This window comes from Amblyomma mixtum, chromosome 10, assembly GCF_055824585.1.
Source record: "Amblyomma mixtum isolate Tamu chromosome 10, ASM5582458v1, whole genome shotgun sequence".
Lineage (NCBI taxonomy): Eukaryota > Metazoa > Arthropoda > Arachnida > Ixodida > Ixodidae > Amblyomma > Amblyomma mixtum.
In genome coordinates this window covers 153,480,055-153,506,703 of record NC_143021.1, presented here as the reverse complement: position 1 = coordinate 153,506,703, position 26,649 = coordinate 153,480,055, and the positions used below count along the sequence as shown (strand labels likewise).

Here is a 26,649-nt window from a genome sequence, read left to right as displayed (position 1 = left end):
GGGCGCCACGCCTATCTCCAACCAGTCTCTCCCCCACGTGCGGAAAAACAGGCGGAAATAAAAACCCAAATAAGGAAATTTCTGACACATCATCGAGTAAATGGGTGAGGATGGACGCCAACTGCCTCGTCGGTTCTAAAAGCTGTGCGGCATCTAGCCTTCGTGCTGTTCGGACCGTTCTTGCGCACACACAAACGCACACGTAAGCACGCACACGCAAGCACACACTTACACTCAGCGCTTGTTTGCCGCTCTCGAAGTTGACACTACATCGCGTACAAGAGGCTGGTTGTGCTGCGGATGACGTGAAAGAGCAACGAGCTAAGAAGAGCTCACGCTTTCGACTGGAGAATAATTTTATATTACTTTTTTCATTGAAAGTAGCGATGTGGATTAGCTTCGGAGATCTGCACGCAGTACACTACCATGACGCACGGCGCGTAGTTTGATTGCGAAAACAGCCAGTTATAGTAGTACCTGCACTTATATTTTTCAAGTATTCTAGTTCGTCACATCTACTTTTTTTGCACAGGTAGTGCCTCCATAACTAATCGTAACTTTTGGGCTTTTTCTTTCATCTAACTATGCGACCTCAAAGCGCTAAATCGGTGCACAAAGTGTGCAGTTTATTCCTAAAGACGTTAAGCCCATATTACAACGAAATGAATTTTCGCCTAGACACATACATTTCCCCCCATTTTTATTTCCAGGCCTCTTTAAGAGTTCTGCTTTAAAGATATGCCGTCTTTGTGAAAAACAACAGACTTAGGCGTTCTCCAGTGACCTGTACTTTGCCATGGGGGCAAGTACGTTGTTCTCGCTTTATGTTTTTTGGGATCAATGTGAAAACACCTCCTCTGCTGTCATAACTCCGGTATGCGTTATTAAGCCTATAAGCAAGTGGACAGCTCATTGTTGCTCATTCAGAACAAAGAGCAGGACGGAACAACTGTGTATTTAATCATGATACTATGCTGCGAAGACACATGGGTACAGCTTTAAAACGCAAAGGAGCGTGACACTCCTGGGGAACACATTTAGAGGGTCACTTTCGCATATTTCCTTTGAAAATATTACTTGGATAAAGGGCAGTCGAGAAACCAGTCAGCTCTCATTGTTTGTTCTGTTTAAGTCAGTTTTCTTTTTTGCAGATCCCAAATGTGCTGTGAAGAGCTTCACCATAACGACACCTCGTTGCGCTACTCCTGGCTGGCAGTTTAAACAAAACACAAGAACATGCGTATCCAGTTGCAATTCTGCAGCGCCGTTTAAAGACAAAACACTATGCGATGCAACTTGCAGAAGCAGTAAGTAAATACAGATTTGAACCGAATAGTTCATTCTTTTATGCGCATTTTATGAGGCTTGATATCATTAACATTAACTCTGATTAACACACTTCAGCATTATTTTGATGGAGCTTCAAAACATCGCTAGTTGCGACCTTGAAGCTAAAAGCTTTCCTTTATTCCGCTTTTAAGTTTTCCATGTGTTATTTATACCATGTTTGTTACACAGTGTGAAGGTCAGCGGGGTAATGTTTTGAGCAACATTTCTTTAATACGTTAGCATGTAGGGAAGACCCGAAGTATGAGAAAATTATGAGTGGTGAGCAAGAACACTGTTATAGGTGACTACTCTATTTCTGTATAGGGACCAAAGCACGGCACGGGGTGTATATTAACGAACCTACTTTTTTTGCAAAAGCCCATAGGCTTTGCATGAGCCTGGTCGTGACGACCTGTGGGTCTTCAAAACATCATACCTGTTTCATCCAACCTAACTTCGGATTAATCCATCCAGAACTACCTGTTACAGTGCCTCATATCTAAAACATAGTAAACGTGACTGAGGACTGCCTACCCGGTGATCGTAAATTAGACGCAAACTTTCAACTTACAACTTATAAATACACCTTCTGGCAGCCGTTTTGTCTCTCGCGGTGTAGAGAGGCTGATATAAATTAAATATTTTAGGTCAGTAATTAAACTGACACACGTGCAAAACAGGGAAAGTGTTCATGATAAGCGGACTGCTCGTATTCGAGGTTGCATATTCAAAAAGAAGTGCTTATATTTTTTTCTGCCAAAACAACAAATCAGCACACGAAAAAAATACCCACAAAATTTAATCAAATTTTATCACTTGATTTACGCTTCCGTGCGGCGACCAAGTCCTAGCGGTAATGAGAATAGAAAAAATCCTCTTAAAAGGAGCAACTATAAACTCTATGGGGTCAAAAATTTAGGCAGTCATTCTGACCAAAGTAATGACTTCCAACCAAAGAGCCGAACTTTTATGAAGTAATCGAGCACCTGCCGAAATGTCAGTGCAGTAGGCTCAACCACTGTATTTGTCATTGTACATTGCTTTGCCTTAAGTTCCATTCTTTCCCGGCACGATCACTGACACCAGTGACAGTAGTACAGCCACCGCATTTTGTACTATTCGGGAGAAATCATCGGCAGTGTTTTATCTCTTCGCCAGCATTGTTATCTCACGACACTGAAGGAGGCAATGGTTGTTGAAAACTGTGCCCTTTAAAGGTACCACTGGTTCTTCTCATATAATCTGGAGTTTTGTGAACAGGTTGGTTGTGTAATTTTTAAATGCCGTAATCGTTTCATTATCATCATCATCATAAGCCTGACCACACCCACTGCAGGGCCAAGGCCTCTCCCAAGTCTCTCCATTTAATTCTGTCCTTCGCCAGTTGCGACCACCGTATTCCCGAAAATTTTCTAATCTCATCCGCCCACCTAACTTTCCGCCACTCCCTGCTACGCCTGCCTTCTCTTAGATTCCACTCCGTTATCCTTAAGGAGCAGTGGTTATCCTGCCATCGCATTACATACCATGCCCAAGCCCACTTATTCCTCTTGATTTCGACTAGGATGTCATTAACCCGCGTTTGTTCCCTCCCCCACTCCGCCCTCTTCCGATCTCTTAACGTTACACCTATCAATTTTCTTTCCACAGCTCGCTGCGTTGTCCTTAACTTAAGCTGAACCCTCTTAGCTTCCACTTTTCTGAGTTCTTTTCTCCTTTCACATTGGGTGCATACATGTGTCTTCATCGCGACGCAACAGCTGCGACGCGTCGTCGCATTCGCTGTTTTCTCGCAGCGGAAGCGACAAGGGCACTCCAAAACTGACGACGCGCACATAACACGAGGAGTGAGGCACAGGCTGAGCACTCTGACTCGGCACGTCATTGAACGTGAGCGCCTTACAGGATGAGTCCGGACAAATGACCGCAAACCGAGCAATGAAGCTAACACAAAAACCGTTGTAAAAGCAGTCTACACCGGAAAAAGGTAGACAGTTTGGTGTGGCTAAGCGTGGAATGCCGGGCAGTAGACTTAGTTACAGAGGCCATCTAAAGAACTTACGTGCTGTGAAAGCGAACGCACCCTTTGGCTCAAAGGGTTTTACACGAAAATCCTTAGCCATAAAAGCTTCGAACTCAAGCCCTTTAACAAAGGCCTTTGCCCAGAAAGCATTCACAATGAATTCCTTTAAACTAAAGGCCTTTCTCATAAGGCCTTTACCCTGACTATATTTACCTTGAAGGACTGTCAGTGCTAGGTGTACACACCTGGCAGCTTGTACAGGTGGGAGCTTTGCAGGTGAGAGAGATAAAGAATAAAAGTTTATCAAAAAGAGACGAGCGTATTCTGCGTGGAGTCCTCAGTCCAAGACTCCAGTGGCTTCCACCGAAGGTGTCACCTTCCACAAAGCCGGTTTCAAGGACATACGTATGCCCGAATTCGGTAAATGTACCTAGAAGTGCTACTGCACTAGAGCAACTGCTTTCATTTGTTCCGAACTGCCCGACAATCCTCCGTATGCTCTTTGCAATCAAAGCAAGACAATGCTGGCACAAACAACCAAGCTGAAGGCTAATAAAGGCACACAACTCATAGCATCAAAGTTTGGTTTTGAATTTTGCCAATATGCAACTCTTACTTTAAGCAATCTTTATTGGGGGTCTAAGTCAAATAATAAGAAAAACATGCCTAAAATCGGCGCTTTCGCATACCGTTCAATATAACAGCGCACTGCGTAAAGATTTCCTGGAAGAAATGAGTTCTCCCTATAAGTGGATGAGACTGGAAACACATCGTTTTATCTTCCATTTCAGGAGACGTTTGCACAGCGCCCCGAGCTGTAACAGGATGTGTGGCTGGTTCTCAAGTGGAAGTCTTCTACTTTGATCCTCAATCAAAAACTTGCCTTTTTGATGTAGCCTGCGCCTACACCGGGAATAACTTTCCAACCGCTGAGGAATGCGTCAGGACTTGCGGCGGCCGTAAGATAATTCTCTTTATTATGCTGCCTTACAAAAAATACCTAACGCATCCTTTACTCATAAACAATCATATGCGTCTTCTTGAACGCTATTTCCAGCTGAACACATGCAGGAGAGTAGAGACTATGTTGAATACAGTCGGTCATATTTAATGCGGATGGCTACTTAGAGGGCTCGTCTTGATACACAGGTAGCGAAATGTTAACTGCGTGGCTGCACAGTGTTTACTCTATCACTTTGACTCGCAGGTGGGGCTCAGAGATGGTGCTTAAAAGAGAAAGGTGAATTGTAAATTACGCGGTGCCTGTCAAGTTTGCATGTACAATGTCCGATGTTTAGGCGGATCCGCCGAGTGCAGTATATTTCAGAATAGGGGAGTAATATCATCATCACCCATCCAAGCACAGCCCCACGGCCCCAAAGGAAAGCTATAAGGCTGTTATGAACACCAGAGTAGTGGCCGTTACACATTAGGGGCTAATGTATATACATTAAACCACCCTACTAAAAGGACCGCCGTTCTGGCGCAGTTGCGGTCCTTCTTTTCAAGAGGTTCGCAGATATGTGACGTTTGAAGCAAAGTAAGGCTAAGCTTTTGAATAATTGCACGCGCGAGCTGTTTGAATACGTTGAAGTGCTCAGGACCACAGATATGCACTCTCCGCTAAGCGAACTTCGATAAAAAGTTATATTCCTGTCTCTGCGTCCCTGGGCCACTGCGAGTGCCCTCTCCTCCCTGATGTAATCCCGTTCTATGGCCTAAAGCATTACAGTGAGTGTTTTAGCGCGCTCTGGTTGATTTCTTGTGCATATAGGACCGATATGTGAAACCTTGGCGCTCCATTTGCTTTCTACGCAAAACTTGCACCGATTCTTTAATCATCATGCTGAAAGGCATGCAGTGCTTTCTAGAAGAAAACTGATAGGGAGCAGAGTTTTTGCCGTGACGCCTTAGGGGCTATAGAGTTTCAAAGAATGAAATCATGAAGTCAGCTTCAAGCCTCAGTGGCCGGACATCGAAAAGAGTGCTATCTGTAATGTGAATCAATTTTATGAAAGCTGACCGAAATGTTTTCGCAGACCTTCAGTGCGGCAAATTGTTTAGTAAAATGTTTTCACCTTTGGCCTTAATCCGTTCAAATTTAGTGCGGTTCAAGTGTCCATCGTTGCTGAAAATACTATCTCGCAGTTATTTGCAACATGAAGCGTATGCATTTCTACCAGCTCTTACAGTTGTCCTTTGCGTAACGGTTATTGTATCAGGCACTTTCCCATGAGACGTCAAGACACTGACTTCCGAACACTGTGTAAACTAGGAATGAAACTTAACGAATTATGCAGCATTTATCGTTTACGAATATAGCACTAGGGTTGAGCACGGGGCTACCCGGGAATTTCGCGCCACTAATGTGGTGACGGTCGCCGCTATGTACGCTAAAAATCAGTTTGTCTGGTGCTAACTTTTTCCGGTGAGCAGGAACAGGCGGCCCTCAGCTAAGTGCGGCGTCAAATATGCTTGATGCTCGCAGGGTAATGTTCCGGCTTTCAGAGCGCGAATTTTTCTATACGGTAATAGCGTTCGTGCGCAATTCCAAAACCTCTTAGTTTTTTCTTAACAACAATTCAGAAAACTTAAAGTAAAGGAAGCCTCGCCATGCGCTGCGTTGCGAACAATTAGCACAACGTCCTGCGATCAGTTGGAGTTAGCCAGAGCCCGCACGAACGCAGCAACGTTCAGCGGTTGTCGTCTTCTTCACTGAACGCCAGCCATTGGAGTTTCCGGTGTCTCTTACAACTGCACTCGGGCGAAAATTCGCAAGCATGATGTCGGTATCGCACGATTGCGTTTATTTTGTGCAAGAAGGCTCACGGCTCTAGAAATGAAGGTGTGGAGAGAAAGCGGTGGTGGCTTCAGTAAAGGAGTTGTAAGCATAGGTGACAAAAGCTACAACGCCGCGTCTGTTGCAGGGATTCTATATGTTTATTCTATGGGTCTGCCGATGGTACGCGAAGGTGGTGCTGTGAACAATGTTGCATTCCCGAAAGACAGCTTCTACAACTTTAGAAAGGAAGGTGTGGCCACTTTCCCTCAGCAACTCTTTGGGAGCACCATGAAGAGGAGTGTTGAGGAATGTTATAATGAAGGATGAAGTAGAAATTCCGTGGCCTCTGTAAGATGGCAAAGGCAACGTTTCGGCGTAGAGCGTTAGATTATTGATAGCAACGACGGTCCAGCTATTCAGAGTATCCAGAGGGCCGTACAGGTCAGCCTAACACACTCCAAGGGCTGGGCTGGGCAGGGGAGCAGCGGGCTGGCCGGAGCCGAAGGTCCGTTTCACAAGAATGTCCATTTACGAGGATCTGTACTCTCTTACTGTCATATCTGGCATTTTTATAGTACCGACTTATCGCTGACTTAGAAACCAGTGCCCAAAATTTATTAACATGATTACCAACATGTTTTTTTTTTCAGGCGTTGGGCAACCTGCATACTGTAGAGAGCCTGCAAATCAAGGATACACCTGCGATAGAGCAACTGGATCGCATCGTTACTACTACAACGTTCGTGCAAAACAATGCCAATGGTTTCCTTACTATGGGTGCGGGGGTGGACAAAACAATTTCTCGACCTACGACCAGTGCCATAAGCATTGTATGCAAGGTGAGTCAACGCATTCAGAGTACGGCTACATAGTAGAGAGTCTTTTTGTCTGCAGCCTAAGATACCAAAGCGATTTCATGATGATGTAGAACAGTTTTCGGTGAGCATCCGCCTACTCGTGAGAGAGGCAGGTATTCTGAGAATGAAAGAAGAAATTGTGTAAGAATTGTTTTAAGTTTCAGGGTGTTAAAATCTAGGTACTGAGACATGACTGGAGAGTTTCTGCGACTTTCGGTTCCCTTCTGGGGAATGTTGAACACAAAAAAGATACAAAGTTTCCGAAGCAGAGAAGGAAACTGAACCTTTCGTCGCATATGTGTGCTGAACTGTTGTGCTTACATTGCTACGAGAGCTAATAGATGCGTAAACGTAGTTTGAAACCTATGTAAAATCCCATCCTTCTGCTTGCTTTTTGTTTTTGCTTGATAATGTGCTAACAATGAGCCCTACATTTCGAGAGCTCTGGAAGAGGAGGACAATCATGGGACTTGGGTTATATTCCCTACATCACAATACACTTTTATAATCATTTGAGAAAAAGGTTAATTCGCAGATAGCTTTCTTCCATGACAGCCTCAACTGTGTTTTGCATTCTCAGTTATCGAACTACACATTACCAAATGTCATGAAAGCGACATGAGACACACATGTCCGACAATCAGTCCGTATGCAAGAGGAGAAGCCCCTTCGCTTAATTATTTTGATCTTCGCTCAAAAATGACAAAGCAAGCGTGTTACTGCTACGCCTCCTTACTGTGCTCTAACTCACCCCTCCTCAAGGGGTTATCGTACAGTAGCCATACCGGCCGTAGACACTGTTAGCAGTAAAAAAGTGGTGAATTCCACATGAGATTCGGCGACGCCACCTTTCGTTAACGCCTGGCGCACAGACGGACGAGAAGGTGACCGTTTTATCTAGCGGCATGTCACCTGAGCCGTTTGCATCCGTGGGGCACGTGCCGAAGAAACAAAATAAAACACTGAATGGTGTCGCTGGAACAACGAGCCACGCGACTGGAGGAAGTACACTAGTCTTTTATTCCGACATCATTGAAGCTGTCCAAAATGAATTGGAACACAGTTGCTCGGTAGGCGCAACCAGGAATAGCCTTTTAGCCAGAGTGCCTGAATAAAAATATCTCGGGTTATGCGAGAGAGACAGAGAGATAAATTTAATGAAAGGAAAGGTGCAGAGGTCGACAGTCGGTAAGGTGGCCCTCGCCTGCTACTGCACACCGAGAAAGCAGGAATGTGGAAGCAAAATGAAAGTGACGGTGCGAATCCAGGATGATGTCGTAATACAATGAAATGCTTGGAGTGCTCAGGGTTCGGGGAGACTGGGTGGCACTTCTCTCGCAAAACATGTAGCACGTGGAGCGCATGTCTTCCTCATGCAGCAAATGTATTGCACACACCCGCACATACACACAGCGCACGGTTGCAGAGAAGGGTTCTGTACAATTTCACATCGCGGCCAAAAAGGATGTGCACTTACATCGCCCACTGCTTCTGAACAAGGGGAAAGTGTCCAGAAGTAAGAGCAGTCTGTTAGGCCAAAAGGGCTAAGAGATGCCGGGATACTGAATCATAGGGCATTATGGGGTACAACAAGTATGAAACACTGAGTGGTATTTGGAATGGAATAATGGTACTGGGTCTTCGTGTCGGGCATGCTGTATTGTGTCTAAGGACAGAAGCTCAGTCGGGATAGAAAAAAATCAGAGAGCTGTTGGAAGATTAGAACTAGGTGTCCACGGCAAAACCACTGAATCGGAAGTGCAGGCAGATATCGGCAGCGGATCGTTCGAAGCACGAAACGCTCGGAGTAAAACGCTATATGAAGAATGTTTAAATACTTTAGGGAAATAGCGGTGACACACAATGGCAAGAAAGCCCAATTGCGGTCTGATTTATGCAACAGTTTCTCGTATTGGGAACAACACACGTTACTTTTCTTATTATTTTTGTCACGTGATGAATTCATTTAAAAGCGCGAGAAAATTGTCCTCACATAGCCTTAAAGGGAGACTGAAGCACTTTTTCTGAAAATCGGGCTGGCAGCGGCATCCTATAGTTTTCATGCTGTATACTGGAATATCGCATCCAAATAAGGCAAAAACAAGCGCGAATTGCCTTATTTAGCCGAAATATGCGGCCTGTGCCGCGGGGCACGCCGCGCGGCGCGCCGCCGCCCGTGATTGGTCAAGAGAGGTCGTGACGTCACTTTGAGGACTGGAGAAGCGGCCGATGCGGATCCGGCGCTGCGTTGAGGGCAGATCGCAGCTTTCCGTGTCGTTGTAAAAGCGAATACGGCGAGTATTTTTGTTACTGACCACCGAAGAAAAGGATACTACAGTTTGCTCATTCCACGTATCGCCTGAAACCAAAAAAGACACAAGCAAAAAATTCTACGCCTAGCACAAGCATACGCCAGCGTCAAATACGCGATGCAGACCATGCGTAAAAGGTGCCAATACAACCTCGGCTCGTATTCTCGGAAAGGAAGGGGTGCGAACAATACTCAAGTCAATTACCACCACCGGACGCCTCCTGGCTCGCCCGGAAGAGCGTCATCCTAAAGAAAAGGCCCAAAGCACTGTGTACAAAAAATCCTGCTCTCAGTACCCGGCGTTGCAGGTTGGGGCAAGAAAGTATTTCAAGGAAACAATGAAGGAGCACAAAGTTGGTGTCAAAATTAGCGAAGCTCGGTGGCCAAGCACTGCGAGGCATGTGACCACAAGATAGTGACGCAATCATGGTGCGCTGGAAACCAAGCCAAATACGCGCACAAATACGCTTCACTCCTGGCGCGTTCAGCAGATGCCAGAAAATATTAATCGCTGCCTCGGAAACGTTCGCCTTTCCTAGATTTGCAGCTTAGGTTCAGTGAAGTAGTTGCCAACTATATGTGTGTTTAAAAGCCAAGCTAGCTGTAACTCGCCCGCTGCCACAACTTTATGAAGAAACCGAGTAAGGTTGCGGTGTTTTTTGCAAAAACTCGGTTGGCATTCATTTCTCTCATAAATTTGCATCCGAAATCAACGTCGAACGCTTTCATTTTAATTGCTTAGCTAGGATTAAACGAGATGCCGCATATGAAGAGCTTCGATGCTTGCTTGCTTGCTTGCTTGGACACGTCGAACCGAGTATAAAATCACTAACCGAGCCTTGCTGAGCACGTCTCAGGTGGTCTGGCCGCACCTACGCTGAGAGCGACACATGCTTAAGCCTCTATAAGGTTTCTTCAGGGGCTAAGTGAGCATGTTTCTACTTTTAAAAGAGGCGCTTCTTCGGAATGGTGACACGCCTTTTATGCGCGAGGAAATCAATGGAACTGTGTCATGGTTCAGCCGCGCCTTTTCGACAGAAATCTCCAGAGATCACACTAGGACAATCTCTGCCTGTAGCCGCTCTTAGGAAAGTGTTTCGAGCAGAGTAAGCTTGCTTTAGTCGGCTTGAATTCTTCGTCACAGCAGCGAGCGGTTGCGCTGCGAGCTTGTGATCTTGCGGAAAACAGTGGAAGACGACACAGTCGCGGCCGTAGTTGTTCGTGGACACGAACCCAGAGTAGTACCTGTTGAATCTTATTCTCAAGGTCGGCTGACACGCTTTGTACGTCACAACGCACGCAGTACGAGGAACAACGCATGCAGCACGAGAAACAACGCGCGCTGAAAGCGCGCTCGGGTGCGGCGAAGCATCCCCGGCTCCTCAACATGACGTCACGCTGGCCGACATGGACGAGGCTTCCCTCTCCGCTGTTCCCCTCTCCTGCGCTCGCGCGGGGCGCGGGAAATTTAAACATCGCATTTTTAATTGGTGATTGCGCCACTGTTTTAGCCAAAATCGAAAAAATAATTTCACAGACGTGATCAGCAATGACAGTACTTCAAAACCCTAGAAGGTTAGCTGATTCGAAAACCGCCTCAGTATCCCTTTAACCAACACAACCAAAACAACCTGTGTAAAATGGATGACCGAAAAGATCTAAATTTAACCAGCCGGCTTAAGCGCTTACGCGGCATTTGTGGCAGGCAGTTTCGATTATGCTGTGCTGCAAATCTTTTCGTCATCTCCATATATGAAGCATTCATATGAAGCACCTTATGAAGCATTAAGAAGAAACCTTTTGGAAAATGATTTTTTTGTCAGCGCTTCCGTTATTTAACTCCAAGTAGGTAATTGTCAAAGAATACTCGCTGCAGAATTTATTCACCGATCATACGACCTTTGATGCTGCAAAGAACAGCTCTCAGCATATTTTAATTCTTAGTTTTTCATTACCTCTTTGGCAGAAGTATAAACGCTGATCTCTCTTCCAGGGTCAATGTAGTAAGCTGGATCAATGGATAACTGCGACAAGAGAATGCTGCAAGGAGGCAGAAGTTCTGTGCTGGTTGCTGCTAAAAATAAAAACTTCGTGAAAAAATGTTCATGACCTCATTATATTTATTTCATTTAAAAACATGAAACCCTATGTACTTTAGAACATTGTAGGAACTTATAACCAAGAATAATAAGACTGCACAAAGGCATGGACGTAAGTGCGTTCAACTACTGACCACTACAGGACATAACCCCTTCCTTCCTTCCTTCCACCGCTCCTGATCCCAATGACGTTTTCTTAATCCAGGATGCCGCGGCCGCTCTTCGACGAGGTTAAATTCAAGGTGCGCGAGTGTTTGAAATGCAATTGCATATTATATAACGGCATGTGGTCGAAATTAATACAGGGGTCTCCATTGTGGTGTACCTTAGTGCCAATATCCCGTTTTCTGCTTTTGAACATCAAATAAGGATACCAATCTCAATTCCTTCCTTCAATGGCCTCAAATTCAGGTGCAAGGTCTGACGGCACAACATATCAACCGAAGATCCACGCTGGCGACTGTTATACCTGCGGCGTAAACAAATGTTAAGTAAAAGTAATATATTTATCCTTGTACCCAAAAAAATATCTCTCTCCCCATAGTAGCTACGTTTCACACGCGTCAGTTAAAGTAATCGCTGCGAGGAATTTAGCATACCTGTCGGTGTTGAATTCCCAACGATTGAATAACAATGTCGGGTTGGATATGGTAGGGCCTGAAGGTAGGACTTGAACTACTTGCTTTTGTATGCAAGTGTGACGCCAACGACAGCAGCTTCCCGCCATATTCCCAGAAATTCTGTCGAAGCGCATTGTTTCGACAGGACGTTGTTGTGAACACAATGTTTTCGCATGTCGTAAGATAGCGCCATAAAGATCAATATACCAATGTCTGCCAAGACGTAACGCACAATCTACTGTAGCTCGCCATCCGAAAGACTGCTGAAACGAAATTTCGCAGGTGAACCACTGAAGCTTTGGTTCTTTGAAAATTACGCTAAATATTTGTCTACGTGTTTTACTTCTTACATTTACGCTCACTGTCTCCTTTGTTATACACAATTTGGTAGAATGTTTCGTTATGAATGGCGCCGTTACCTTGTGATTAAGCAGCGTTTCAAATTACCTGAACTGAGCTGTACTTTCTTTTTCTCGCCTCTTTTGCCCCGTTTATGCCTATCCCGTGAGCAGGGTAAACCCGCCATGGTGGCTCAGTGGTTAGTGCGCTCGGCATCTTAGCCCGAGTACCTGACTTCAATCACGGCGGCGGCGGTCGTGCATCGATAGAGGCGAAACGCAAAAGGCGCCCGTGTGCTGTGCGATGACAGTGCACGTTTAAGATACCCAGATGGTCGAAAATATTCCGGAGACCTTCACTATGGCACCTCTTTTTCTCTTCTTTCATTCCCACCTTCTTTCCTTCCCTCCCGGCGCGGATGAGATGCCCGTGAGGAAGTGAGAGAATTACTGCTCCATTTCCTTTCCTCATAAATCACTAATAGACAACACAGTATCGCCTGGTTAATCTTCCCTCCTGTCCTTTTTGATATTTCTCCTCTATCAGGGCTTCAAAATTTGCTGAATGGTGTTGTAGATGGTCACTCAGCCAAAGACATGAGCACTGAAAATTATATTTTCAAGTGTCTGTTTTCTGCCACCTTGAGCACAAATAACTTTCATGCCGCACTTACACCGATTTTTGTAATATGTCAAAATTTTTTGAAAATCCTGGTGCTGATTTTAAGGAGTTTATTGTTGTGTCCTTTCTCACTCACTTCATCCCAGAAGCTAATAAATCCTCACCGCTCCTTGATCCTCATGATCCCACCGGAGGGAGCAGAGACAAGATAAATGACATAAAACGCGTGCCCTACCTCTATACGCCGTTTTTGCTCAGTTTTTCGCCCGTTTTTGCGATGAATCCGAGGATAAATCTGGGCCACTTGAACCGCGGTTCAGTGGTGACGAAACGTAAATGGCGCCAGGGTGCAGTAGGATGTCAGTACATGAAAGGAGTCCCTATGTAGTTGAAATTATTCCCGAGGTCTCCAAGGCGGAGCCTCTTACCCCTTACGTTTAATCGTTTCTTTCACACGGTGCCCTGAAAGCTGTTCCGCGCTGCTCTACCACCATGCCGAGCTCTCTCGACCATTGTGCAGGCGCCGCCAAATCGCGAGCCCAGTCACCACGCTGCCCGCGAAGCACTTGCCGCACATGAGTGGTGTTGAACTAGGAGCTACCCCCAATCACGTCCTAACCCTTTACATCCCACAGGTGTCTCGCGAGGTGAACATTGCTGAAATTGATATTTTTCAACAGATGTGGTTCATAGGAAGATCAGAAAAAAAATTAGAATGATCCCTTTTGATTTTGTAGAAAATTTTATTGTGCCACAAACGTTGCAGCTAGGATTGGGGGACAGAAATTCTCCGAAAATTTATTAGGCACGAAATTTCAGAAATCAGCTTTGTAGCCCCATTTCTTAGGCTTACTCTTCATATACACCTTCTGAGAATGTCTGCCTTTGTTTGGGATGATCATCGCATCTACATCAACGCAGGTTTCAAGTGTGGCAGCTTGAGAAAAGTGTTCTTTAGGTTCGTAAGCACATGTCGCACCTTAATTTTGTCAAACCTGTTGTCATCCAAACGCTGACATCCACTTGAGTGTTCACTGACCAGTCCATCCTTCTAAAAGGAAGGTTAGCAAAGACATGTAACGGACAATTTCAATAAACTTGCGCATCTCGAGCACTGGCATTGGATAAATTCGGGTGCGAATTTCTCGTGTTCTCGTGTTCTGAATCTGTTAGTCACGAAAGTGAGGAACTCTATTAGGTAAGAGTCGACGAGTTTCAGGAACACGCTCAATGGGCTCTTCACTTTTTGTGAACCATCCGTTGGCTTCAAAACACATTGTTCCTCTCCCGGATATATATTGATGTCTATTTTCACCCAGTGCCAACTCTTTGTTTGCTTCTTTTTTGTGTTGACGTCAACTGTACTTCTTCTTCACTGTCTGTAGAGCTTTCGCTGATATTGTGCCTTGTTCTTGTATTCTTCATCGCAATCCGAACCGTCGAAGTTTTCATCCTCGCTGCCGGTAGGGCATTCTAAAAGAATTTCTTTCTCAGTCATTCACTGCCTGCATATAAAAAAACGGTCTTGAAAATTACGACGTCAACAAAAGTCGCTGCTAGACAACACGTAAGAAGGTTCAATAGATAGAAAGAAATTAGGTGCCGCAAATACTCAGATATAAGCGCTAAATGAAGTAGTACTCTTTCATGCATTTCTCTGGGAGTACGCACGCCAGATGCCTGGCTGCCACAAATGTGTATGTAAGCTAAACAAGGTGATATGCTCTCCAAGGAGTAGTCGTAGAAACATGAAACTGAGTACGTATATTCGCTAGACTTTTGCAAAACATCTCTAAATCTTTTCATCAATGAAGCGCCAGTGTTGAGGTCGCCAAAAATCCATGTTTTCGACGCTCAAAAAACTGTGTCGCGGTACCTGTGGCGCCATCTACTCACAACAAGTGCAAGCACCACCTGCCACGTTTGCGGCAGCTGGGAACACGGGATTCTTGGAGACTATCTTGTTTGTTAAAAAAAATAAAAAAAAACTGCCACGTTTGTGGCACCGGGGATACAAAGGGCTAATAACGCAGGATGAGCTGTAATATCATCATCATCCTCTTGGCTACGCCTATTGCAGGTTAAATGCCCCTCCCATAGCTCTCCAATCCACCCTGTTATGCGCCAGCTGCGGCCATCCTATCCCCGCAAACTTCTTAATCTCATCCGCCTGCCTAACTTTCTCGAGGGCACTGCTACGGTAGCCTTCTCTTGGATATCCATTATGTTTCTCTTAAGGACCATCGGTTATTTTGCCTTCGCATTCAATGCTCTACCAACGCCCGTTTCTCTCTCTTGATTTCGACTAGGGTGTCATTTTCTGCGACGAACTCTACCCTCTTCCTGTCGCTGCCATCCTGTCGCTACCCTCTACCTGACCTGCTAAGGCAGGTCACTACCTGCATTAAGTAAACGTATTTCCTTACAACTTCGATTACCTCGCAGCCAACTGTAAACTGCGGTTTCTTGGCGGGACATTTGAAAATTACTGTTATTTTCTGCATATTAATTTTTACAACCACCGTTGTGATCTGCCTAACCCACAGACCATGTTTTGCAGTTCATCGCCAGAGTGACTTAGCAAGGCAGTGTCTTGAGCGAATCGCCGATTAGTAAGGTTCTCTCCATTAACTCTTATCCCCAAATGATACGAATCCAGGCTTCTGACTACCTCTTGTAAACTCGCGTTGTGGTGAATAGCATTTCCGAGATCGTGTTTCGCTGTCTTATCCCCTTCGTAATTGGAACTGTATTGCTCCATTTATGGAAAACATGGTAGCTGCGCAGTCGTTATAGATATCTTTCAGTATTTTTAAATCAGGTTCTTCTACCCCGTAATTTCTCAATGCTTGCATGACTGATGAGGTTTTGATCGATCAAAATACTTTCTCGTAAACTATGAAGGCTATACTTATGGTTCCTTATATTCTGCACACCTCTCTATCAACTGACTGATACTGCGAACGTGATCTATTATTGATCTATTGATAGGTATTCTTCACGAATGCCTGTCTGATCATTTGGTTGAGTGAAGTCTAAGGTTGTCCTGAATCTATTAGCGATTACCTCCGCAAATACCATATAGGCAACGACAGTAAACAGTTCGTCCTGTAAATTTTCATCCTTATGCGCGTTGAGCCTCGTGCACCGCGCCAAAGTGGGGCCGTCAGCCCCACAAATGCTATCGCTATTGTAATGACATCATGCAGGCTGTCAGAGCAAGAAACTGGCTAGATCTGGATTTTGGTATGCAGGAGAAATCGTCGCGCATATTTGTAGCGGTGTGGTGCTTTGAAGGAAAGATATCCTGCTTGAGATGTTGATATAACTGGCTGGTGGCACTTTTAAAAGTTTTCCGGTTCAGATTATTCCATGACACGTGGACTGCTTTGAACAGTTTCTACAATTAAATTTGTCGGTTTAGTCCATGCCTCCGTAAGTTTGAAGAACGGGCGGTAATGGTTTTCGTTGGTTTAATGCCCAGCATTATTCGACATGTAACGTGGTGCGTGATGTAGCGAAGCAGCCAACGAAAATCACCTTCAAAAGATGTCCGCTTGCGGTTTCGTTGACTTATATCTGAGCCTGGAGGGTTGCTCTCCAGCAGCTGAAACTCATAGTAGGCAGCCTGGGAAAAATGAATTTTAGCCTAGCTTGTTCCGAAGGTTTCCGCTGGAAGTGCGGCTCTTTGTAGTGAATACTCATCTAATGTTTTGCTGGTTTCCGTACTATACTATTAAGTGCCTAGCTGTGCAATACTATACTGCAGATAATAATATTTTGATTTGCTTTCGCCAAATAATGGGCATTTATTGGCTCACATGAGGGCCTTCGGCTAGTGTCGACGCAAACATCTATATACTGTAATGAAAGATATAGAAAGACGCCTCATGAAGTAAAAGCCAGGCTGTGGAGATGATTGCACTCTTAGTCAAAAATATGAAATGTTCCCCAAAGGCTCCAGCGGACGAGACAAAGGAAAGAGTGGTTTTTAGATTTATCAACGAAGTTCAATGAAAGACCGCAATATATCTAAGGAGATCTCTCCGACCCTCTCAGAAAATTTGCTCATCAGCTGAAATGAACTTGAGCAATTTATATATCAATTACACCCCCCAAAGGATTTTTTGAGTATTATTTTCGCACAGATCACCAACACTATTCTTGAGACTGCCTTCATGTAAAGGAGGGTGAAATTTTTTTGACTTCAAGTAATCTAGCTTCCAATAAGTAGAAGAATTACGCCATCCTTTATGTCACTATTCGTGATGTGTGCTAAAGTCGAAGTTGGCAGCGTGAATATATCACCTAGGTGAAGGTTGGGCTTGAGCGAGGATGGGGTCTGACGTTGTAGAACACCCATATTTCATTTTATTAGCCGCTCTGGTTCTATATATCCCTTAAGCGCAGTATTTAGTTCCAATCAGCGCAATATAAAAACCACAGTTCCCGATAGTTTTTATAGAAAATTTACTTCCCTTTTAGCAATCGCCAAATGCCACTTACTTTGCCCACACCCTAAAGGATAACCTACATTACATTGTTACTTGGCCCTACTTTATTAACCATATCTCAAAGCTTCAAACTTTTGAATAGAATGCAAAGCAGAAACATTTGGAAACGAACGCACAGGAGACACTAACAATCATACAAGGGGCACTAGCGGGGGTCCCTTCTGCGTTTGACGTAGATCTATTATCTTTGTTTTAAGCTGCTAACGCATTTTCTTCGTTAACTAAACTATGTATTTTCTGCGTTCAGGCGTACAGTCCCGCATTTCCTCAGTCGATCAATGTGAAGTGTATAATAACATTGCCGCCATATTTCTTCACCAAACACGCCCAAGCGAGATTGTCGATATCATATCTTCATTAAAGAACAATTCCTCATGCAGAGCATACTAGATAAGCGCAAAACCGATAAAAAGTGTAGTACAAGTTATGTGTCGCCCCTTTCACATGTATGCAACCTCAATTTATTCACTGATGAATTACCTTTGCTTATGAAAACCGCGAAAGTTGTAGCATACATATGTATGATGCAGTTAACAAAGTCAATTTGTACAGATCTATTTCAGTCCTTCCTAATCTTTCCAAAGTACCTGAACGTGTGCTAAATAACAGATTAGTTGGACACCTGGCGAAAAGTAAGGCAACTGTTCGCGAACAATTTGCTTTTCAGATAGAAAAATCTATACAGCAGCCACTCTTTCATGCAAGAGACAACATAATTCAGTATTTCGAAAGACATCTTTTCAGTGTTGGAGTATTTTTAGACTTTATGAAAGCCTTCCATTCCATTAATCCCGATGTCTTGCTCAAGAAGTTATCTTGGTATGGCATTAGAAGTGTTGCGTATACATTAATTAAAAAACACCTCGGAACACGAAAGCAGTTCGTTTCCCTTTATGAATTTCGTTCTGAGCGCCTCGTCTTAAACTGTGGAGTTCCAAAACGGTCTGTTCTGGGTCCAACATTATTTCTTGTTTACATCAAAAGCATAGTGAACATACCGAATACACAATAAGTTGTGTTATATGCTAACGACACGAGCGCTTTCTTCTACAGAAAAAATATCAAAGATGTCTTTAACGCAGCCAATAGCTCAACGGGTCACCTCAAAAAAGGTTTAAACGTAAACGAATTGCAAGTAAACTGTAATAAAACAAAGTGAGTTATATTTAGACCTAAGCGAAAGCAGTTTACGAGCAACTACGATTAGAAATTCGTGGATAGAGGTATTGAAAATATTGCCTGCATTAAACCTTTCTGCGCATGGTTTAATGAGAATCTTTATTGGTCGATCCACGTTGAATTCCTCTGAGCTGATATTCCCAGAGAGATAGGAATGTCAAACTTGTTGAAGCAGTTTATTCCCTTGAGCGTGAAAAAGCAACTGTATTACTGTTCAATGCACTCACGTCAGCAATGTTTGTTTTTCGTCCGAGCACTACCATCAAAGCAAGCCTCGAATCACTTTTCAGGCCGCAGAGAAGGCCGGTAAGATCCATTTGTAACCTCGACATCCTTGCGCACACTGTGCCATTTTTAGTAAGCGTGGAAATCTTGCTATAGACTACCTATTCTTACATAAATTATAGCTCGAAGCATTTCGTCTCCGACTAATCCCTATAATTTTGATTGCAAAACCGCTACAAGCCTGCTGCCTGGAATTTTATCAAACAATATGTTCACAATGAAGCGGCGTTACGTCAGTGAGTGACAGCAATTATGAAGCAGCATTGGGCATGCAAGAACGTCAGCTTCGTAGAAATTAACTTAGCGTCCTGCTAGGCCGAATGGCCGAATGAAGGTATGTTCGCATTGGAATCTTGAAAGGAAAAAAATATGCCGGTCAGACACTGTATTCCTTTCCAAACAGTTTAGATATTTGTTTCTTAGAGGGTCCGCGGGGTCCATTTCCTATGGTTGATTTTCATTAAATGCTAAGCCGACTGCTTCAAAACATAAATTACGATGTAAGCGAGTTTCTTAATCTGAAGTGTCGTACGTACGGCGCCTCACATCCTATTTATAGTGTCAGTGAGGAAAAATTGAGCTCTCGAGATCCCTCCGTTTCAATGGCGAAGACGGTGCTGCCACTGAGAGTGGATCATTGATAAGCTGTAAAAAAAAAGCTACGGATGTCCCCCCTAGCGGCCGTTTGTGCAATCAAACGGCATTGCGTCAAGACAGCGCTTTCTGTGCGGATCTTTAAAACCAGTCTGCGATGACATTTACTTCGCAGAGGGGGCCGAAAACTCCTTCCTGTTCTGGTCGCCATGAGTTTGACCCCATTAGCGGAAGAAGTTTAACATGATTTTTCGTTACAATAAATATGTTTTTTCTTGCTACCGAGGAAAACGTGTAAATAAGTCGGAAAGAGACGCAAAAGCAGTTTTACTGAGAACAAGACTCAGAGGAAGTTGTCTCCTGTGACTATTCACTTTTTTCCTTCAACTAGGTGCAGCTGTCCGGATATTCCCAGGTTATAATTTAAGGGATTTTGCCCTCAGTTGCGTAATAATATATCAAGCTATCTAAGTTTTCTTCAGCGACACGAGCACATCGGACTCCCCAACTTCTCTGCTTACGAGCTGTCGGCAGAAGCAACCTGCGTATGTACTTCGGCCACCAACCACTCCGTTTCGGGAGAGAACAAAGGAGGCGTAGAAAAATGCATTTTACTGTCATCCTGTCGCCAGCTCTCGCAGCTCGAGCTCCTCAAATATAGAGAACATTTGCGCAGCTGCTTTCGTTGCGCAGAGCACAGCCTGCCCTCATTGCTGTGGCAACTAGCGCAAACAACTGCGGCCTAAGCGTTGTCATATATCTCACCATTGTTTCGCCTAAGATAGGTCATTGCTACTGTCAAGCAACGCAGCGTCACCGCTTCCCAGATCGGAGAGCGAGAGCGGTGCTACTGGGGCGGGCGCTTGGATGCTTGCTTGCCTGCTTTCTAATTTGTTGACTGCATTCAATAGTCAATAAGATTGCTGGGAGGTGGAGCCAAACCTCCATTTCAAAGTGTCCCTCAAGAGGAGCTTCGCGCTGGAAGGAGACCGTTTGTTGTACACTATTTCATTTGGCCATATCTGTAAAAAAAAAAATTAAGCCTATGCAAAAATATCTAGCTTATTAAGAACCTGTCAATTCGGCCGCGTGCAAAGTATATACCGACGGCCTAAACACACGCTACTAATCAGCAAGTATATTGGGCATGTGCGCTTAGGCAAATAGCAGAATATCGAAGCGCATTTACGACATTTCCTAAGGGAAATAGGGAGCACCCAAGAAGAACAAAGTCTAATTCCGATAGCTCACAGTCAGGAGAGATTTTCGGGAAAGATACCTTAGCCCTGTGGCAAAGGTTTGAAGAAACTAAAGTTAGCAAACCCCCTCCTCGTGACTGGCGATTTAGATGAAATGAACGATAATTTTTAAAATGAAAACATTTGTCGGCTTAAAGCCACGTTTGTTTAAGAATTACGACATCCGGAATAAGCTGGAAAGAAATACAGCATAAATCTGTTGAAGCTGTAAGAATAGAGCGACGTATTCAATGTAGAACTCCAAACGACGCTATGGTTGCGAAAGAAGAGCAGCAGTAACTGCCTGCTCTAAAATGGTGTCATTTAGCTTAGTGCCAAGCTCCTTCTTCTTTGATTTAGCCTGCGGACGCGGAGAAGTAGACGAATGAGACATCGGGGACCCGCTGCGCTTGAGAACCCGCGGTTCAGGCTCCATCATCTCAGAATCATGGATAATTCCAGCGCCACTAGAAGTACCCGAGGGAAGTACAGTGCTGGGGCAGTAATTCGTTCCTGGGCCTGGAATGCTTCAGATAGTGTAGAACGGGTAAGAGGAGAGGGAATTACTGTCGATAGAGAGGCCAAACCTGTCTCCGTGGCAATAGTAAGCAGGGTTGCAAGAACGTTAGTAAGGCATTCCGAAAGATGTGCAGCAATCCTCTCAACCATATTAGTCATGGACGCCTCCACAGCAGACACAATTGCCTCAGACAGCGCGAGTATAACATGACTCCTTGACGAGTGGTCACACCTGCATAACCGTAGGCCCGTTCCTTAACCTCCAATATAGCGTCTCGGCGCGAACAGCGTTTTCTGTCAATAATTTCTAGAATTTGAATCTCCTGCGCTCGAGGAGGACAGTTGGAAACGTTAGCACCGTTGGCACCACAGCAACGGCAGCTCATCTCGTTCTGCTCAGAGCAGGTGCTCCTAGCATGACCATCCCCACAGTTAGAACAGCGCAAGGTGGATTTGCAATCGCCGGAGCTATGGCAATAGCGCCAGCAGTTGATGCACTGCAGAGGCCCAGACGATAGTTGGACATACACTACGACAGCGTTGTGTCTGTGTCTCTTCTCATTTCCTTTGTGACGGAACAGCGCAAAACACCGGGACAGGAGACAAGCGCTGCTCTTGTCTCTTGCAGCGCTTGTCTCTTGTCCCGGTGTTTTGCGCTGTTCCGTCACAAATGAATAACCAACATGCCCAAGCTGCTGTTCTCATTTCCGTCGTAAGTAAAAAATTAGAAGTTGCCTTGCAAAGGGCAAGTAATAGAGTGACAGCCACTGCTGGGAAAGTATATTAAAAGGGAAGTTGGTACATTATCACTGCTCTGCTAACGTTTTATATAAAAAAATAAACAGTCACCTCATTGAAGCGTGCGGCACCTGGCTTTTGTACTGAAATATTTAATGCAGAAACATTATTGTCTTTTTTTGTTATTTTCCTTAGCACTGATATAACTTGGCACAGAATAAACATTTGCGAAAGAAGCTCAACTATAACGCCCTGTTTGCATGGGTGGAGAGTGTAAGGAGATAGCGCCACCCAGCGTCATTTGTGAGGAGAAGAAGAAAAAGCACGAGGAGCGCGTGCGGAGGGGAACGCCGGGACAGGTAGAAGAGGACTACGTGGCAGAGAAGAGAAGAGCGCGGTGAGCGACGGACGTGGACGAGTTCTGCTGGCTCCCCGAGTTCCGGGCTTGGGCCTTAGCCGCAGACGTCCGGGCCACCAGACCTGGACATCCATCGTCGAGAGCCTCAACCACCAGACCCAGGCGCCACTCTTCTCCTTCCATCCGTCAGCTGCTCCACACAGGCCGCCTCTGGCGCCTACGTGCCCTTTCCGGGATACCAGACCTGGGAACCGTGCCGGGAGCCCACGGACGCTGACGCTGCGGTAGCGTTAAAGGCCAACGTAGAAATGCCGGCAACAGTGCATCGACACTGGAACGCCAAGAGACTCCTTGACTGCCCGACGCCCAGCCAGTCCTCCCCGCTCGACGCTTGTTTGAGAGACAAGTAGTGTGACTTTCCTCTTTGACTTTCTTTTTTCCTGGATTTTGTTCGGTTCCCCCGTGTGTGTTTTTCCATGTGTCGCCGCGTTGCCCTCTTGTTTCTTTCCTTTTTTCAAAGCCCATACTGAAATTGGTTTCCTTTCCGATAAAAGCCGCCTCGTTTACTGTTTATACCTTTGTGTTTGTTTAAAATAAGACCTGCAATCTCACACAATCCTCACAGAGAGTGCACAGCGCAGAGAGCGAGCAAGTCAGGCATTATTTTGCTGCTTCACTTGAACGTTACGAAGGCAGAGAAGAGCGAAGTGCCAGCCAGTTGTGTACCACCATTCAGAACGTCCTGAAGACGTTGCGCAGACTATTCTGGCACATTCGTCTTCTAAATTACCAGGAAGTCAGAAAGACCAAATAGGAAAGTGAAATTATTCCCTAGTTGTTTAAAGCGAAACACGGGCATACTGGGTTTGTCACCGCTCAGGTTCTTAAATATCTGCTATAAAGATCGAACGCTTCCGAGATCAGATTGCCATTAGATATAAAAAAACCTCGTCTAATTAGACTCATTCAGACGACAACCGCGGTAAAAAGCCTTAGGCGCGGTAGGTGCCTTCTTTGTTGGTCCACGAACTCCAGAAAACTGAATTTATCCACCAGGCCGTGGCCATAAAAAAAAAACCGCTCTCGCGAAAAAGTCTTGCTGCCTCTTGCGGTCACAACTACATGGCAGAATCCTCAAAAAGTACATACCATGTACCGGACACATATCTATATCAAGGTGTTGTCGCCCCTGGAGACTTTACGGATAAAACAAAGGGGAAGCACGGAAACGCATTGCTGCCTCTTCATCACATTCTGCTTAAGATGCGGGCTCTAAAAACGTATGCCACTTCTAAAGGGTGCAAAAAAAAAACTAAGGCTGAGAGAGCAAATGCCCACCAGGAGAACGTCCAGGACACACTCTGCCCCTGCGCAGCCTGTGCTCTTACAATTTCCTTGGTGATTTTTTTCGTCGCGCGTCTTCTTTCTCCTCCTTCGGATAGCCTCTTTTTTTAAAGAATATAGCAGTGAGCCGCCAGTATACAGTACTGTAGGCTAGTTGAGAGACAAAAATATAGGAGCAAATGATAAAATCACACAATGTCAAACCCAGAAGACAATTGCAAACAAAATAATTCAAGCAATGAACACATTACGGCAAAACACGACAAGAAACAGAGCGAAAAAAACTTTCCTCAGTTGACATGGTACGCATAGGACGTGGCAGCCCCTGCCATTCGCAAATTCTGTGTGGCAAGAAAGAAAATTAGTCAGCATTAGTCCTGCAGTTTACCGTTAAAACAGTACTCTCATGTATGTTTCAGGTGCGGCATACCATGTGTTGTATATCATGTCGCTATGAAATTTCAGTTTCGTCTGTTGGGTACTATGCTGAACAGAATATGCAATGTGGACGCTTGCGGCGCGATTTTAGCGCATTAAATCCAGAACGGCTGAAGCCTAGACCTATCTACCCTACGCGTGGTATATGAACTGTATTGCTTTTTTTTTTTAGAACCTCTTAGTAGTGCTTATTTCTATTTGGGGTGCTGGCCTTAGACAATGTCGGCGTATTGTAAGAGTGGCTGCATGAGAGATGTGCATGCTACGAATTTATTCTTGTTCTTTAAGTACTTAGCGGGTGTATCAATAGCCAGACAGTATCGGACACTGCCGACACAACGGACTTGATCTGTACGCCTCAGTTACACGGAGATGGTTTGTTCTATGTTTGTGGGTGTTTAACAGCCCTAAGCGGCTCAGGCTGTGTGAGAGGCCGTAGTGAAGGGCTCCGGAATTTTCACTCGGCTGGGGTTATTTAACCTACACTGACATCATAGAGTACACGGCGGACGGTAGAATTTCGCCTCTGTCGAAAATCGACTTCCGCGGCCGGTGTCGTACGCGCGTCTTCTGGGTAAGCAGCCGAGAACTTTAACCACTGAGCCACCGCGGTGGCTCCAGCCGCAGAGAGATGTTTTAGCTGATTATCTAGAGTAATCAAAAGGCAGTTAATTTGGTATGTGTGTTAGAGTTGTTTTGTTTTCAATGCACGGTCATTTTTGTGCATTTGGAGTGTTGTATGACTATTTTCCAAGTGTCCAAACTATTAGACATAGCAGATAGTAGGACGCTTAAGTGTGACTGATCTTGTGTCGATGTAAGCTTAGGTATATATCGCAGTCGTTGTCTAACAACCGGCCACGTACACGGAAACCGAAAGACGTGTCATTAAAATAAATAATGTGGAGAAGCGGACTTAGGAAGGATGGTTAGAGGATTCCTGAACATGACTGTTACTGTTGAGGAGTTAGAATGAGATGAGAATGAGGAGTTAGAATGAGCTGGTGTCACTGTGATCTGCCGGAATGTAACTTTGCAACTTGCCTGTTATTTACCAACAGCTGAAGTTTTAACAGTACGTCAGGATGCAATAACAGCGCAAACGCTGCTTGAAGAAAAAAAATATTGGTCTTAGTGTAGGGCATGACCTAGTGTCATCATTATTTCATTTGCGATATGAATTAGCTTCGTGGCTGCCGATAGACCTCTCCGAAACTGATGCTGACTTGCCAGAAAAAATCCCTGCCCTGAAAAAACGAGCCTATATGCTTGAAAAAAAAAGACTTCGACCAGTTAAGTGCGAATACATAGGGCGGTTTTGTGAATGAAGATGTGGAGGCTGTCGGTCTCGAAGGACGCGTGAGTGGCATATTGCAGTCCATATACTATGCACTGCCTAGCGGCGGGCGTGCGCCACAAGATGTTGCAAACCGAGATTCACGTAATTGTAGGAGGCGACGTCCTCGTTTTGTGCTTGGCGCCGTGATCGCATACGCACGTTCTTCGCATGATGCGCACTGTGGAGTGGGGTGAGAGCGGCTACGAGGGCTGCTGTCAAAGCCGACCAGGTGGAGCAGTTCCGACCCTCGTATTGGTGCCAAGCCTGAGCGGCACCGCGGAGACTGTCTTACGTTATGGGCCGAGTGGTCTCAGAAGACCAGGCAGAGCGCCGGGGAGCCGTTTCGATGGCCTCCGCCACTGCACTGGGTCCTTAGAAAAGCCGCCGTATTCCGGCAACGACGCTGAACGAGTGGAAGACACTGCGGGGCAGCCAGGCTTTCAGAGTTCGTGAGGTCGCGCAGCTGCTGTCAGATAGCGCACATGAATTCGGGTAGAAGGGCAGGCACTGAATCCGCCACGACAACCACCTAGGAGACACTGACGCCGTCCGCGTAAGAAAGGGAGGGGGCAGGGGCGGTGCACCGAACTTCTCGGCCGCTGCGAAGGACGATAGGAGGGGAAATTGCCGTCGGGTCGGGGTCGCCGTTCGTCGACAGTGCCACTGTAAGGGCCTCAAGCTCAAGAACAGCCCTTAGTTTGAACGCCTAGCTTTTTCAGTCTCCAGCTCTTCTTCTTCTTCATCGTCTTCGTACCGCTTGGCAACAGCATATATTTTATGCGATTTTCGTGGCGCTAAGCTTGCCACCCAATTAATGAGCCTTTTTTCAATTGTGAGGCACTAACACGCTGATCTGGAAGCGCCGTGACAAGGCATATAACTTTCCACCATGCTAGCGGTTCTTGCGCGTGTTGTGGCAGATTACGAATGGCCGCTGGCGGCTTTAAATTGCATGCAGACGTGAGCGTAAAAATTCGGATTCTTGAGGAAGCTAATTCCTACTCGTTGCTCTCGGTGCAACGAAGTTCTCTCAGCTTGCGAGCAAAATGTTCACTCAATTAGCCATTTGAGGTTCACGCCAGGCTTTCCTTTATGACCCCCACCAGTGTCCGTGCTCTCATC

General features: G+C 45.3%; 1 protein-coding gene across 1 annotated transcript in view; it reads left to right on the top strand.

Moving 5' to 3' along the window:
- The window catches only part of LOC149327408 (uncharacterized), a 78,330-nt gene that overhangs the window by 4,457 nt on the left and 47,224 nt on the right, over nt 1-26,649 (top strand). Inside the window, exons 2-4 of the mRNA XM_089564862.1 lie at nt 1,152-1,307; nt 4,144-4,311; nt 6,785-6,973. Of these exons, the coding sequence (XP_089420988.1) occupies nt 1,152-1,307; nt 4,144-4,311; nt 6,785-6,973 (513 nt within the window). The remainder of the gene's footprint in view (nt 1-1,151; nt 1,308-4,143; nt 4,312-6,784; nt 6,974-26,649) is intronic.